The 13,632-nt window shown below is 35.5% G+C and overlaps 2 protein-coding genes across 3 annotated transcripts; both read left to right on the top strand.

The window, feature by feature from the left end:
* Window positions 1–253: 253 nt before the first annotated feature.
* Window positions 254–5,471, top strand: LOC107096114. Of its 2 annotated transcripts, XM_015392619.1 has the most exons (7): window positions 254–406; window positions 691–865; window positions 955–999; window positions 2,633–2,789; window positions 3,682–3,854; window positions 4,295–4,523; window positions 4,610–5,471. In XM_015392619.1, the coding sequence occupies exons 2-7, from the start codon at window positions 704–706 to the stop codon at window positions 4,810–4,812; spliced, it is 969 nt and encodes a 322-aa protein (XP_015248105.1). In that variant the 5' UTR covers window positions 254–406; window positions 691–703; the 3' UTR covers window positions 4,813–5,471. The 2 variants fall into 2 exon arrangements, with proteins under 2 accessions (XP_015248105.1, XP_015248107.1); XM_015392621.1 differs by lacking the exon at window positions 955–999 and having other exon boundaries at window positions 4,610–5,461.
* Window positions 5,472–6,870: 1,399 nt separating this feature from the next.
* On the top strand, window positions 6,871–11,148 carry gpr62 (G protein-coupled receptor 62). The gene is made up of 2 exons (XM_015392625.1): window positions 6,871–6,991; window positions 9,768–11,148. Exon 2 carries the CDS (start codon window positions 9,871–9,873, stop codon window positions 11,146–11,148), a length of 1,278 nt encoding a protein of 425 aa, XP_015248111.1. The 5' UTR covers window positions 6,871–6,991; window positions 9,768–9,870.
* Window positions 11,149–13,632: the final 2,484 nt, after the last annotated feature.

Genomic DNA, 13,632 nt, shown 5'->3' with positions numbered 1-13,632 from the left:
TTCCGCCTTTTCTCATAATAGCGAATTTCCATTGGTCAAATCGTTGGAAGAAGGCGAAACAGGAAGTTGTACAGATTTGAAATTCTTCCCTCGGGAACTACGTATCTACTGCAATGTTCCACAGGTATGTTTGAAAAAATACGGATTTTAAAATATGTCAGTCCCAAAGACATAATTCCCAAGCAGTTTTAAACATAAATATAAACTTGATATTTCAAGCATATGTGCGTGGAAATCTTCCATGAAAGTATCCAAAATTTGAAGCGACTACACCAGGACCCTTATACTGTAATACTGGAGTAGTACTACTACTTCCTCTACTACGCAGTATTTCCATGTACTCCGCTGCCTTTGTCCTCAGTGACTGTGTTCAGAATCGCTTTCTGAAGGCTGTCTGAACGATCAGGTGAGAGTCTGACAATAAATCATGATTTCACAACACGTTGATGGATACTTTGTGTTGTGCATCCAGCTGCGTTAGTGGGAGGGGTTGAAGAGGAGACAGGGGCCAGCGGAACCGATCAAAAAAAAAAAAAAAAAAAAAAAAAAAAAAAAAACTCTCCATCTTGTGTGGCATTCAGGAATGTATATATAAGCAAAGACAGATCGTGATATGATTGAAAACAAAGTTTGCCTGATCCCATGTCTGTGCAGGGAAGCCTAACTTGGAATGTGTATCTGTGTGTCCAGATTTACTTCAGTAATGCCTCCAAAGAGAAGCTGTGGATCTAGTCCAACACAGCCGCAAGTGAAGATGATAAAGATCGGCAGTCCTTTACACCTTCAGGAGTTCGGTGCTGGCTCAGTGGAGGACAGATACAGGATGGCAGAGGAGTCTAGCCACTCACCTCTTCGCACCAATGATGTGAGCAAATCCCAGCTGAATTGAACCATTAAAACACAAATGGTTTTTGTTTATTTTTGCACATTCTTATCATCCTGTCCACGAGGTAGTACCCTGACCTGGTTCTCCAACAGTCTTGGAAGATGTTCCTAGAGGTAGACTGTTACTCTAATATCTCACATTGAATATATTTATTTTTATATTTACACTTTTACTTCTTATCTGTAGAATATGCAAAAAATCTACCCTAAAATAAACATATATGATAGTGTAAAAAAAAATAATTTGATTATTAGAAATGCAATTATGTATGTGTGTTGATGTATGTATTCATGCATCTGTGCAAAAAAATAAAAATAAAATAAAATGTATTTTTAGCAAATACACATAATTTATGTGAACAGAGAGTAGGAGTAAAAAAGTTATTTGTCTCACTCCATTTTGAGCTTGTTTGTCTCGTTTCATTGTGAGACTCTAAATGTATATTGTTATTAATATGTATTGTGCACACTGGAAATAACGACCTTATTTAACAGTTTTTTTTTTCTTGTGATAATATATTATGTGTTTTATAGTTCAGAATAAACCTACTAAATTTAACTTATTTAAAAGAAGAAATGGATTAAAACGCAACAAATGGATCAAATCAGGGTTAAAATTGGCAAAATATTAATTTGATTTTAAACCATATGCTAATAATAGCTTGCAAACTGTAGTTTAAAAAAAAGAATTTGTTAAATGAGGGTGATAGATAGCACTCCTTTCATGTCTATGCTTTGACCAGTTTTTTTTTTGTTTTTTCCCTAACAGCTAATTTTGTTTTTCTTTTCATCCAAATACACAGTAGGAGCATTATTTTGGTCATTTGAATGAAAATGTGGAGGAACTGGTAGAGGAGAGACAGCGTTATTATTGTCTCGGCACATCTCCAGAGTTCCGTCTTTTGGCAAATAATATGGTACGGTACGGCAGTCAAGATGAAACGGGCAGTTTGAACCTTGCTTTGGTGCTGTAACTTCCCCTTCTGTTTTGGCATCTTGAAAAGATCAGATGAAAACAATCATGAAAAAAACACTTTCCATGATCTACTAAAAAGCAAAAGTTTTTTTCAGCACTCGATAAAAACTGTTGCTTTAAAAGATTAAAGGTTTTTACATTTTTTTTTTAGCTTTACTGCGTGCAAATTTAAGTAAGCAGCTAAACTGTTCTGGCTTCAAAGTAAAGCTAAACTGCAGGAGTCTTGCAGTGAGCGGCATCAGATTAGAGAGCAGCAGCACTGCTTTACTCTAATCTCCATTAGGGATGTACGGATCCAGTGCTGGAAAGTCACCCTAAAGACGAATATTGGAATATATTGGCCTGCAACAAATATCTTTAATATAAGCAAGCACAAAGAAAAACTTCCACTTTGTTTAAAGTTTAACAATAAAGGGAATAATATCAGTAGATCAAGTTTTTCCAAAAGTCCACACTACAAAATATGTAATAAAAGTATCTATGATTTGGGCTGATCTGGTATTGGTTCGATATTAGTATTGGTTCATAGTTAGAGCTGCAAAAATCAGTATTGTTTAGGAAATAAAAAGTGACACACTTAATCTATACAGCTTAAAAATACACCTTTTTCTTGAGGAATTTATGTTAAATCTAAAAAATAAACTTTAAGCAGTAAGTTCAGTATGATGGGAACTCTTGATTTTGTTGAATATTGGACACATGTACCCAGACGCAGAGTTATTTTTCTTAAGCTCTTTGAATTTATTTATTCTGTTTTTTTCTCATTGGCAGCCTGAAACGTTTGACTGTGATGAGGAACATCTTGCAAGCCAAGGCATCAGAACAGACACCATCAGCCTCCTTATGAAAATAGAACAGCTTCAGGCACAGCTAAAATATGAGCGCAGATGCAGGATTTTGGCTGAGAGAGAGCTGAGGGAACTGAAAGGTGGGTGGAATCTGCAAACACTTCCTGCCGTTAGCACGTCAGGCTCTTATTTGCCTTAAGGCAGATTACTGTTGAAGTCACCTTACATATCGTAGTTTAGCTGGTTTAGCTATCTCCTCCACTCTATTAGCAAAATATGTGGTACACCTTGGAAAGGTCACCATTCTATCACAGGGCAGAGACATACAAAAATGCAAACACACACTAGCACCTAAGAGCAATTTAGAGAAACCACCAATCAACCTAGCTTTCATGTTTTTGGACTGTGGGAGGAAGCAGGAGTACCCTCAGAGAACCCACCAATACACAGGGAGAACATACACATACAGAAAGACCTTAGGGTAAGAACTGAACCTCTTGTTACAAGACAATAGTGCTGCATTTTCACCACTGTGCAGCCTAAACGAAGAACATAACTTCAGAGATTTTCGGGTGCAATTGTATCTTCTTTGTATAAAAGCAATAAAGAATAACATATTTGAGAAAAACAGTAGGCTATGTTCATAACACTGGCAATAATTTATAGAATTCAGGAAAACACAAAATAACAGCTAGAGTTTGATAATAATCTCTTGGTTTCCTTTCCAAAATAATCAGTAGATTAAAAGCATATTTAGAACATGGGCCTGTTGCATAATCAGCATGAAGCTATAAAGCACAGAGGAGAAAGCATTATAAAAAGGAGGTTACCAAGCTTTCCCAGGGCAGGAACATATACTTCAAATATAGGGAACAATAAACGAAGAGCATCACTGCTTTATTTGGTTTAACATGAAAATGCTCTGAAAACTCCAGCTTATCCACCAAACCTTTCTTGCAGCTGTATATTTTTGTATAGAGTGCATACTTCCCATATAAAATGTGTTTTACAAGTGTAATTGTCTGTTTGCAGAGATGAACACACTCATGATGCAGATGAGGCACACAGCAAATGAACTTCGAGTAACTCTGGATCACGTTCTCCATGGAGGTGAGGCAGTAGTTGAGCCACAAAACCACAACGAACCTGTGACCTTCCTGGGGGAGTCCCAAGTTCATGTTGGAGGAGTTCATAATATCCCAGAGGTCAGTGTCTTTTTACCAACACAACTGTTAAATGATAAATCAAACCAAACCTATATTAGGATATTTGTATGCTTCGTTTCACCAATGTGATAAAGCTTATGTACTCTGCAAAATCGATCTAGAAAGAAGTAAAAATGTATTAAATTAGGTGTATTTAACTGTAATTTGAGTAGATAGATAAGATGATTTGCAAATGGAATTAGTATTTTTACTCTTAGATGAAGACAGTTAGATAATATGCACTTGAAATAAGACAATGCAGTTGGTTATTCTTATTTTAAATGCAAATTGTCTTGTTCCATTGGCAAAGTGTCTCACTTACGTCCTCAATTCACGAACAAATCCACTTATTTTAAGAAAAAAAGGGCTTATTTAGATTTACATTATTTGCAGTGTATGAATTATTGATCAGTGTAATTAAATTCTCTTTTTTGTTTCAGGATGACCTTAACTTTGTGTATCTTGCTGAGAACATTCGAGTGCCCAAAGATCTCTATGAGCGTGTCGCGGACATGTCTGACTTTAAGAAGTATGTTGGAGCTCTGCTGATGATACTCTTCGACAGAGACACTTTGGCCACACATTGTCTGCAGGGCCGGAAGAACAACTTTACAGGAGAGGAAAGCCACAAGCCTCCTCTCCCACCTGAGATTTTAAAAAGCCTCATGGGTAGGATAAATAACAAAAATGAAAACTTCACTCTTGCAGCATTGCAGCATTACTTTGCAATGTGTTTCCTCCTGTCCCTTTTTTAGATCACGTTGCTGAGAAGTTTGGCGTCGACAGCACCCAGATTAAATACGCTATCCGCACAAAGCTGAACAACGAGGACAAGCTTCTGAAGAAGAGGCTTGGGCTAGCTAAAGCTGAAAACAGGGTAGCTGTTGATCAAACCTTCTGCCAAGATGCTTCACTTCTGTCTGGAAATGATGCAATGGCGAATGACTCTGAGTTTTAGCGGCGCCCATCTGGCATGGTATTACTCTCTGATCTCAAAGTGTTGCCTTTTTTAAACCAAGTGAAACTTTCAGTGTTTGTCATACGTTTTTAGGCTCCTGTATTTTTTTCTTCTTTTTACTCTGACAGCTCTTTGCTGCCTATTGAGTCTGAGGAGTTGATAACACTATAAAGTTTTATGTGTGTATAACCTAGCGTTACTAAGCATAATGGTCTATGATGAGGTGATTTTATATGTGTGGTAGCGTAGAAACAATAATATTCAATCTCTCAACCCAGTGTACCTTGTATGTGCACACACCAGTGCTATGTGTGATCTTTTTAAAAGCTGATGTTGCATTTTTGACTTTTTCATTCAACTTCAGACTTTGATTTCAGTTATAAACACCCTTTTCTTAAAATAATCAGCTCTCATGTTTTATTTCGTCTATGTACTGTAACTTTCTATAAGTATATCAGTATAATAAAGTTTAGAACGTCCTCTTTGTCGTGCATTTTTCCTGCTGTCAGTCAACAGATGTCAGCACTGAGCCTTGTTAAAACTTCCCTGGAAGTAAATTTGAAACATGAGATTTATGTCCACTGTGTCAAAGTACACGTGTAACAGTTTTCTTTTTTTTTTTTACTGTATGATATAAAATTAACCTTTCCTGTTTTTTTTTGTCATTTAGGATTCTGAAATAAAATATATCTACCAAATGCCAAAATCGTAGATATTTGAATACATTTCCTTTGTGTTTGACAGATTTGGAATATGTTCACTTCAAACCATTTAATTTCTTGTCCTGAAGCCACTTGGAGTTATTGGCTATTTGTTAGATCCATTTGGGCTTAAGCCATAACTTAATGACCAAGCTCTTGACTTATTAACTCAATATTCCAATAATGAATTTGATCATTCCGTAAAAATTCAAAAAATATCCACTGGACTTGGTTTTCAAGATTTGAAGACGTTTCGCCACCTCTCCAGGAAGCTTTCTCAATTCAAATGAATTTGATCAGGAAAATGTCCACAAAGCATGAACTTCCCAACCCTAGATTTCACTGATTAGATTGATTGCTCTAAGCTTGGACAGTTTCACTTTTGTTATTCAAAAGCAAAACTAGATATTACAGCCAAATATCCTTGTTTTAGTTTAATGAAATTACAGAAAATATCTCTTTCTAAAGGTTTTTGTCCCTAATTCCATGTGCAAGCTGATCTCTTTTTTTTTTGTAATGCATCTTTAGAAACAATGTCTTCCTCCCCTCCTAGTGGCCCTTTAAGCCATGTTAATGGTAATTGACTCCACAAGATAAGAGAATTCAACCTGCAAGGTATTTTTTTTTTCCCAGAAAGGTACATTAAAAATTTTATTGCTGTTTATACTTGGACATCATTGTTTTAATGGATGAATGCTGAACCTTAAGCATTTGGAAATTACACCTAAACATGAGCAAGGCTTGAGGAGACTTGACAAGACTTTTATATCGTGGCTTATTTGTTAAGGTTTTTTTTCAATATGTTTCAAATGAGAAAGCAGTGTGTTTGTTTGGAGTGCTGTCTTTGATTTTGTCCACAGGTGTGCCTCAACTTGATTGAAATGTCTTGGATTAACCTGTAAAGCCAACAGTCTAACATCATCATCTGGGCTTTTAAAAGTTCAGTTAAACATTTTGCATGTTATCAAATTGAAATAATTCTGTCAATCCTAACTGATCTGAAACAAGAAATGTTTAGTCTGATTTAATCTGAGAGCAAGAGAATTAAATTGTCTTTTCACATTGCAGTTTCAACTGTATCATTACCTCAGTAAGGTGCAAAAAATAAAACAACTGCTCACTTATTCTTTAGTTATTTAGTTATTCTATGGTTTATGTCAGCAGAATGTGAGGGTTGCTATTAACATCTTTTTTATTTGAGGTGATTAACGGTTTATGGCTCCTCCCTCTTCTGTCCCTGTAGCTATCTGAGTTGCCTGAGTCAGATCTCACAGATCATTCCTCTCACTCTCGTGCAATCAGCCCTTCTTCAGGTCATATGTTCCTTTGAAAAAAAAAAAGGAGTATTCTTTTTATGAAATATTTCAACCCAGCGGACGACTTTTGGACTACTGAAGGGAGTTCAGGAGAGAACCGAGATTGTAGGAAGGGTTCAGCTTTTTAAGAAAATCTCCAAGGACCAAGGGCTACTCTTAAACGTAAGCTTTGTTACAATTTTATATGAATAAGCAAACATTTTTTTTTATAAACATTTTATAAAAATCAATATACAGGCTTTGAAAAAAGGACTTCAGTTTATCATCAGACCTGCATGGTTTTCAGGTGTCAAAATAAAAATTGTCCTAACTCCTTAGAAATAATGAACAAATGAAAATATGTAAATGATAAAGAAAAAATAGAGAATTTCTTATCAAGCAAATTTTATGTTGAATAAGATCAAATAAAATATAATAATTCAACATTTTATTGTAATCATCTTCTGAATTCAATTCAACCATGTAGTTCTGCAAAACGTTTTAGAAAAAGTGGATACATCTAAAAATGTCTACATAACCTTTAATGACAGAACATTAATTAATTATTTCATTCAGTTTCCATTATTTTTTTCCCCTCCTTGGATTAATCTGGAGTTCCTTACTTCATATCTATAGTTAAAAAATTTGCTCAAAGTAATGATGTGCCCTACGTTTTTAACAGCAAGTTATATTGCAAGCTAACATTTTTAATGGTTGCAACTTATTTAAAAAGTTATAATTCTCAGAAACTTTCTATATTAATAGCTTTTTTTCTTGGTTGTGGTTTTATTTTCCTTTTCTTTAACTTATGCGTTGATAGAGTTTTATTATGCTGAATGTATTTAACTAAAAATAGTCCTGTTGGACACTATTCAAGCATATTGGGAGGCATTAACCTTTTCTGAACAAGCAAACTCAAAATTTTATGAACTGTATATTTCTTAGATATCAACAGAAATATGTAAATAGAATTTCAATAGATAAATCTCTTTCTATTTAAAAAGGTCAAACAGACCTAAAGCCATCAGCGTATCCAATCTGCAACTAGAACATGACTGAAATGAGAACAACCTTACATAATATGAGGATGTACATTTGTAAGTCCCTTTCCTGTGGATAAACCTCTCTATAAAACTGGCACACCAGTCACTCCCCATCAGAGAAGATTATAGCAGCAGAAAGCATCCGCATTTAGGAAACATTCTCTCAAATATGAATTCTAAATCTGATTTTCGAACAATTAGTTCATACATGTTCAGAGAGCCACATATACTTAAAAATGAAATGCATCTGAATGAGTTAATAGTAGATCGAGCCTCTGCTTCATAACTAGTCCCAGGCATAAGTGTTTTGTAAGTTATGTTGTGATTTGTGTGAAGAGAGGACACTCTTTGATGTTATGATGAAGGGTGACACTGATCAGACACTAATCGCTGCTATGCAAGTGAACATTTCCAGAGATCCTGCTTTCCATCAGCTTTAGTAACACATAACACCTCCTATTTTTTTATGTTAATATTCATATTTCTTTTGCCTATTATAAACATAGTGTTTTTTTTCTATACTTTTCATGTGCTTTTTTTTATATGAATCTTGTTTGGAAACTGGTATACTGACAGCTTTAAAAAAATGCTTTTGTTCTAGCTTGTATATTTGTTTGATATAGTGTTTTACTGTTAATTGTTACAAGATCATATCCATCAATATGATCAGCGTCCATCATCTAGTCTTTGGAAATTAAGGAAAGGCAATTTAAACTTGAAACTGGGGAAGTAGAAATTATTTCTGCAATTAACTGTTTGGTATAGGTAAAAAAATCAGTTTCTCCTTTGAAATTTTAATTTCACATGCCCACAATGTTAATTTTCATGGCAAAACATTGTATTGTCTTAACAATTACAAAACAAATTAATAGAAAAAGGGGGCTCTGTTGCAAGGAACGAAGTCGATATATTTGAAATGTTTGTTGTGAACATGTAGATTTATTATTTTTGGAGTACAAAACATCCCATTTAAATGTTGTAAAATAATCAAAGTACTTTAAAATCAAAGTAAAATAGACTTAGTTAATACAAATAGTGGTTAATAGTTTAGGGTTTTAATAATGAGCTTTAAAAAGCTGTTATTAACTGTTATTAACCACATTATTTGGTTGGTTTCAGTAGAAACACTCTGGCCTTATTACAGCCTGATGTATAGAATCAAGAAATCTCTTAAAAGGAACCTGGATGACGACATGAAAACCAGTGACAGATGAGACACAAATCTTCTCACATCTTTCAGTCTGGAAAGGTTAATGAAGCCATTCCCAGGTCTTTAAAACCCTAGTTAACAAAGGTAATCACCATTATTCACAAATGAGGAAAGAATCGGTGATTAACTTTCCCAGTGGTGGCTGGCCTAAAAACATCACTCCAACAGTGTATTGAAGATTCATCCAGATGGTCACTATAGAATAAAGGATCATTTCTAGATCACAGCAATTCTATTGCATCACTTAAGATCCGTGTTCTTGATTTAATAGGAATAAGATAAAAAAGAAAAGAATGTGATGACCATTCTTCCATTTACTTTATAACATTTTGATGATCATCTTTGGGATAAAAATTTGCAGTGGCAAATCAAAAGTAGAGTTCTCAACAGAAAAATCTAAAGCATACCTGAAAAGTTAAATTTGGATGGCCAAAATCTGATTGAAAAGCTGTGGCATGACCTGATAGAGTAATATTTACGCAAATCAAATGGAAAAGTTGGAATATGGGTTCTGTGGGATAAAAAAATCAGAGTAAATTTTACATAAATGAGCAAGCAAAGGATCATATTTTAAACATGAAAAACGTAAGTATGCAAATGTTACATTTACTGTTCGTTCTTATTGTCTGGAAAATTAGTTTTTTACTTTAATCTTTATGTGGAGTATGATGAAAATGTTCAAAATGGGTCTTTTTTCTTTTTACAGAGGTGACAAGATTTTCATTTGGATTCGGAGAGATCCTTTGACTGACAAAGTGATGGAAAACATCGTACAGCAGGCTTCTTCTTTGAAACCTTTATTATGAATTATGGAGGAGTTAGGCACCGTTTCAGCCTCTGAGTATAATGACAGCACCCCAGCCTGGGCATCTATGCCCTCTGCTCCCAGCAGACAGCAGGACACACTTCCCAACCTGCAGACACGATTCAAAGACATGACAGGGATGCTCTTCATGGTGACCCTGAATGTTCTTGCACTCCTGGCCAACACAGCTGTGATGGTGGTTGTCATCAAAGCCCCTCATCTCAGGAAGTTTGCCTTTGTGTGTCACCTCTGTGCAGTGGACCTGCTGTGTGCCATCCTGCTAATGCCTCTTGGCATCGTGTCCAGCTCGCCATACTTTGCTGGTGTTGTGTTCACTGTACTGGAGTGCCAGATCTATGTCTTCCTCAATGTAATCCTTATAGCTGCCTCTATCTTCACAATTACAGCCATCAGTGTGGAACGGTATTACTATATTGTTCATCCCATGCACTATGAGGTCAAAATGACTCTGAAGCTGACCTCAACTGTTGTGATATTGGTGTGGGTGGCGTCTGCCATTCTTGGCTTTTCCACAATTTTTGGATGGCCATCTTATGGCCTGAGGTCCATAAGTGCTGCACACTGTTCACTCCACTGGAGCCACAGGGATCACAGGCGTATTTTCTCTGCCCTCTTCAGCGTCATTTGTTTTTGTCTGCCAGCTGTGGTCATTTTTGCTGTCTACTGTAACGTATACAAGGTTGCCCGTGTGGCAGCGCAGCAGAATGGACCCCTGCCCTCATGGACGAACACTCAGGTCAAGCATCGCTCGGACTCCATAAACAGCCAGACAACAATCATTACAACTCACCACGTCTCTCGCAGGATTACACGTGGGCGACCTTTTATTGGAAGCAAAGCTGCTCTCACCCTTGTGATTATTGTTGGTCAGTTTCTAATCTGCTGGCTTCCTTACTTTGCCTTCCACCTCCATCTGATACTAGATTCAAATCCTCACACCCCTAATGACTTGGAGGAAGTGGTCACCTGGCTCGCATATTCCTCTTTTGCTATGAACCCTTTCTTTTACGGACTCCTAAACAGGCAGATCCGCGAGGAGCTGTATAAACTGAGGCGCTGCTACTCAGTATACCCAACAGACTTGACTTGTTCCAGCCATGAGGGCTCAGGCCAGGAAAACTTCTTTCACTTCCTTCATAGGACTAGTTGCACCATAGAGACACGTGCAAGTTTTGCAATACCTAGTCCCAGAACCACCCTAGACCACGCTCAGCAGACTGGTTTCAGGATACCAGGTCAGATTCCAGAAGAGTTGAATTAGATATAGTGTACTACTTTGACATAATCTTAATAACATTTTGTATTATAAAAAATATTTATTGTCTAATAGGTATGCATAACAGGTTTGCACTGAAAAATAAGAAACAAGATTAGTTGTGTCTTGCTACAGTACTCAGATTTTAAAAAGTTCTGAAAACTACAATGAAGCCATTACAGATGTTTCACAAAATTAACTTTTTTTAAAGAATATTTTAGACATAAGTGTCCTTTATTTTGTTATTTTTTCAAGTATGTAGATATGAAACTGGGTTACAAGAGAGGGGAGAGGCATCTGGCAAAGGTAAGGAGGACCAGGACTCGAAACCTGCAACAGCAGGTGTTTGGGTCATGCACTCTACCTCCACACCATAGCAACACCCCAAGCTTTACATTTTTAAGCTATTCAAATAATGATACCTTTCAGAAGCAATCACTAGTTCTATTTTAATGAAAATGAAGAATATATATATATTATATTATTTATTGAGTTGTCTGAATCAGTCAACGGGTTTTCATACAAATGGTGCAGAATGGTGCAGACGGCCTCATTCAAATATGGATTTTGTGTGCTACTGGCTGCCATCAAGGATAATCAGGAAGAGCAGAGATGGAAAAGACAATGATAACAATAATACTTTCAATTCATACATTCCACTTTACAAATGAGTATCCCAAAGTTCTACAAAACAAGAGTAAAACATTTAAACAAGATTTTAAAATTATAAATGACAAAATCTCGAAAAAAAAAAGTTTCTATTCTTTTTTTTTAAATACATAACTTTTGTGCACTAAAATGATCAACTGAGGACAACGCCCTTGTCTCTGCCTTTACAGACCCTATTATATTCCCATGATCTCTAGTGGCTGTCTGTGTTTACTTTTGTAGAAGATTACATTTTCATAACCTTCTCTCTGTATTATGCATGTTTTGATGATCAGCACATGGTCTGCATATTCACAAAGGAAAACTGGACAAAATGTAAGACTTACTGTTCTACTCATTGTAGAGCGGAAAGTCAGTGTGGACCTGGTTGATAGTTCAGTTTTGTGTGGTATTATGTTTGTATAGGTTTTTAGTGGATCCGGCACCGGGCTATCTTAGAGAAGTAATTGTAAAATGAGGAAATAAGAAAAAGAATAGTTTACATTTTTTTTTATTTATTAAAAACAAAATGTGGCATGTATTTTTTTTAATTGTCTGTAATAATGTTTTCTTTTTTTTTTTACTCAGAAGTTCAAATTTCCAAGTTCATGCTTTTTTCACCTTCTTTAAAACCCAACATGGCTGCCTCAGTGTTAAAGGTTGAGATACCTCAGTTGTAATTAAAAAAACAAAAATATTATATCTGTACTTGTGACAATGCATATCAATTTAACTCTCTAACAAAAGCAATGTTAATCTCCTTCTGTTAATATGTAGTGTGTGATATAAAAAAATGTATAACATTGTCTTTAGATTTGACTGTAAATAACAGATACCTTGAAAACCAAGTATTTCAACCAACATATCAAACATTTGTTGAAATTGTAATATGTTTTGTTTTTGGATGTCATTACCTGAGAAATTAATGATAGTAATATTTCATCTAAGTACCACTAAAGGTGTGCAAGGGACCACCAGTAATAGTTGTACCAAAGTTTAAGGTTATGGATCAAAGTAAATTTCATGTGTGAGACCAGTCCAGTCAAAGTACAGACTGACATCAAATCAACGATATGAGGAACAACTTGAAAATAGTTTTACACATTACGCATTAGTTATTTTGTTGAAGGAGTAAGATACAATTTTAGTCTTGAGAAGTGTAAAGCTGGTAGAAACATAGCCCAATATGAAGATGTACTTTCAGTAAAATGTGTCTTGCAGCATTTGCTTTTCACATTTAAGCTTCAGACTTACAGCATGTATCACTTTCCATCCTCTTCACAATAATGATCTATTTTCTGCTTGTCTGTCATCTATAGTAACAATAAAGTGATACTTTTTCTAAATTATTTGTGTGCTTTGATTCTTATTTTTCTGTATTGGCCTCATCTGCTTTAAAAACAACAACTTTGTGAATGGACAAAATGTCCTTTTATCCATTCACTGAAATGTTCTAACTGGTGGAAAAAAATGCTAATGCGAAAACCATTTCAGCTCTGTTTCCACCTGGGTGATTCTCCATAAATTAATCTCTGATCAAATCTGAGTCCAGTTTACACATAGTTATATAAATAGAAAAATAATGTCATTTCATAAGAGATGATCTGAGTGTTTTCACCCATTTTTCTGCAGTGACATAAGCTCATATCAGAGTCCCTATTTAACTGTTGCATCATATTAATACCTCCCCCATTGTGATTTACCACCGTATTAGGGAGGATTCTTCATGACAACAGATTGCAATCACAGCTGCTGATCCATGTTAAGTAGAAATGTTGACAAAATTTGCCAATGTGTGATGCAGATTGAAGAGATAACATCAGACAGACACACTGCTAAAGG

Source organism: Cyprinodon variegatus, unplaced genomic scaffold, assembly GCF_000732505.1.
Source record: "Cyprinodon variegatus isolate N-32 unplaced genomic scaffold, C_variegatus-1.0 Scaffold599, whole genome shotgun sequence".
NCBI lineage: Eukaryota > Metazoa > Chordata > Actinopteri > Cyprinodontiformes > Cyprinodontidae > Cyprinodon > Cyprinodon variegatus.
Note: the sequence above shows the minus strand (reverse complement) of the source record. Positions and strands in the feature narration are given on the sequence as shown.

Coding starts and splice junctions, on each gene's coding strand:
- LOC107096114 (XM_015392619.1), top strand. CDS start 704: ATGCCTCCAAAGAGAAGCTGTGGATCTAGTCCAACACAGCCGCAAGTG. Junction 2,790..3,681: donor AGAGCTGAGGGAACTGAAAG/GTGGGTGGAATC, acceptor GTCTGTTTGCAG/AGATGAACACACTCATGATG. Junction 4,524..4,609: donor GATTTTAAAAAGCCTCATGG/GTAGGATAAATA, acceptor TCCCTTTTTTAG/ATCACGTTGCTGAGAAGTTT.
- gpr62 (XM_015392625.1), top strand. CDS start 9,871: ATGGAGGAGTTAGGCACCGTTTCAGCCTCTGAGTATAATGACAGCACC.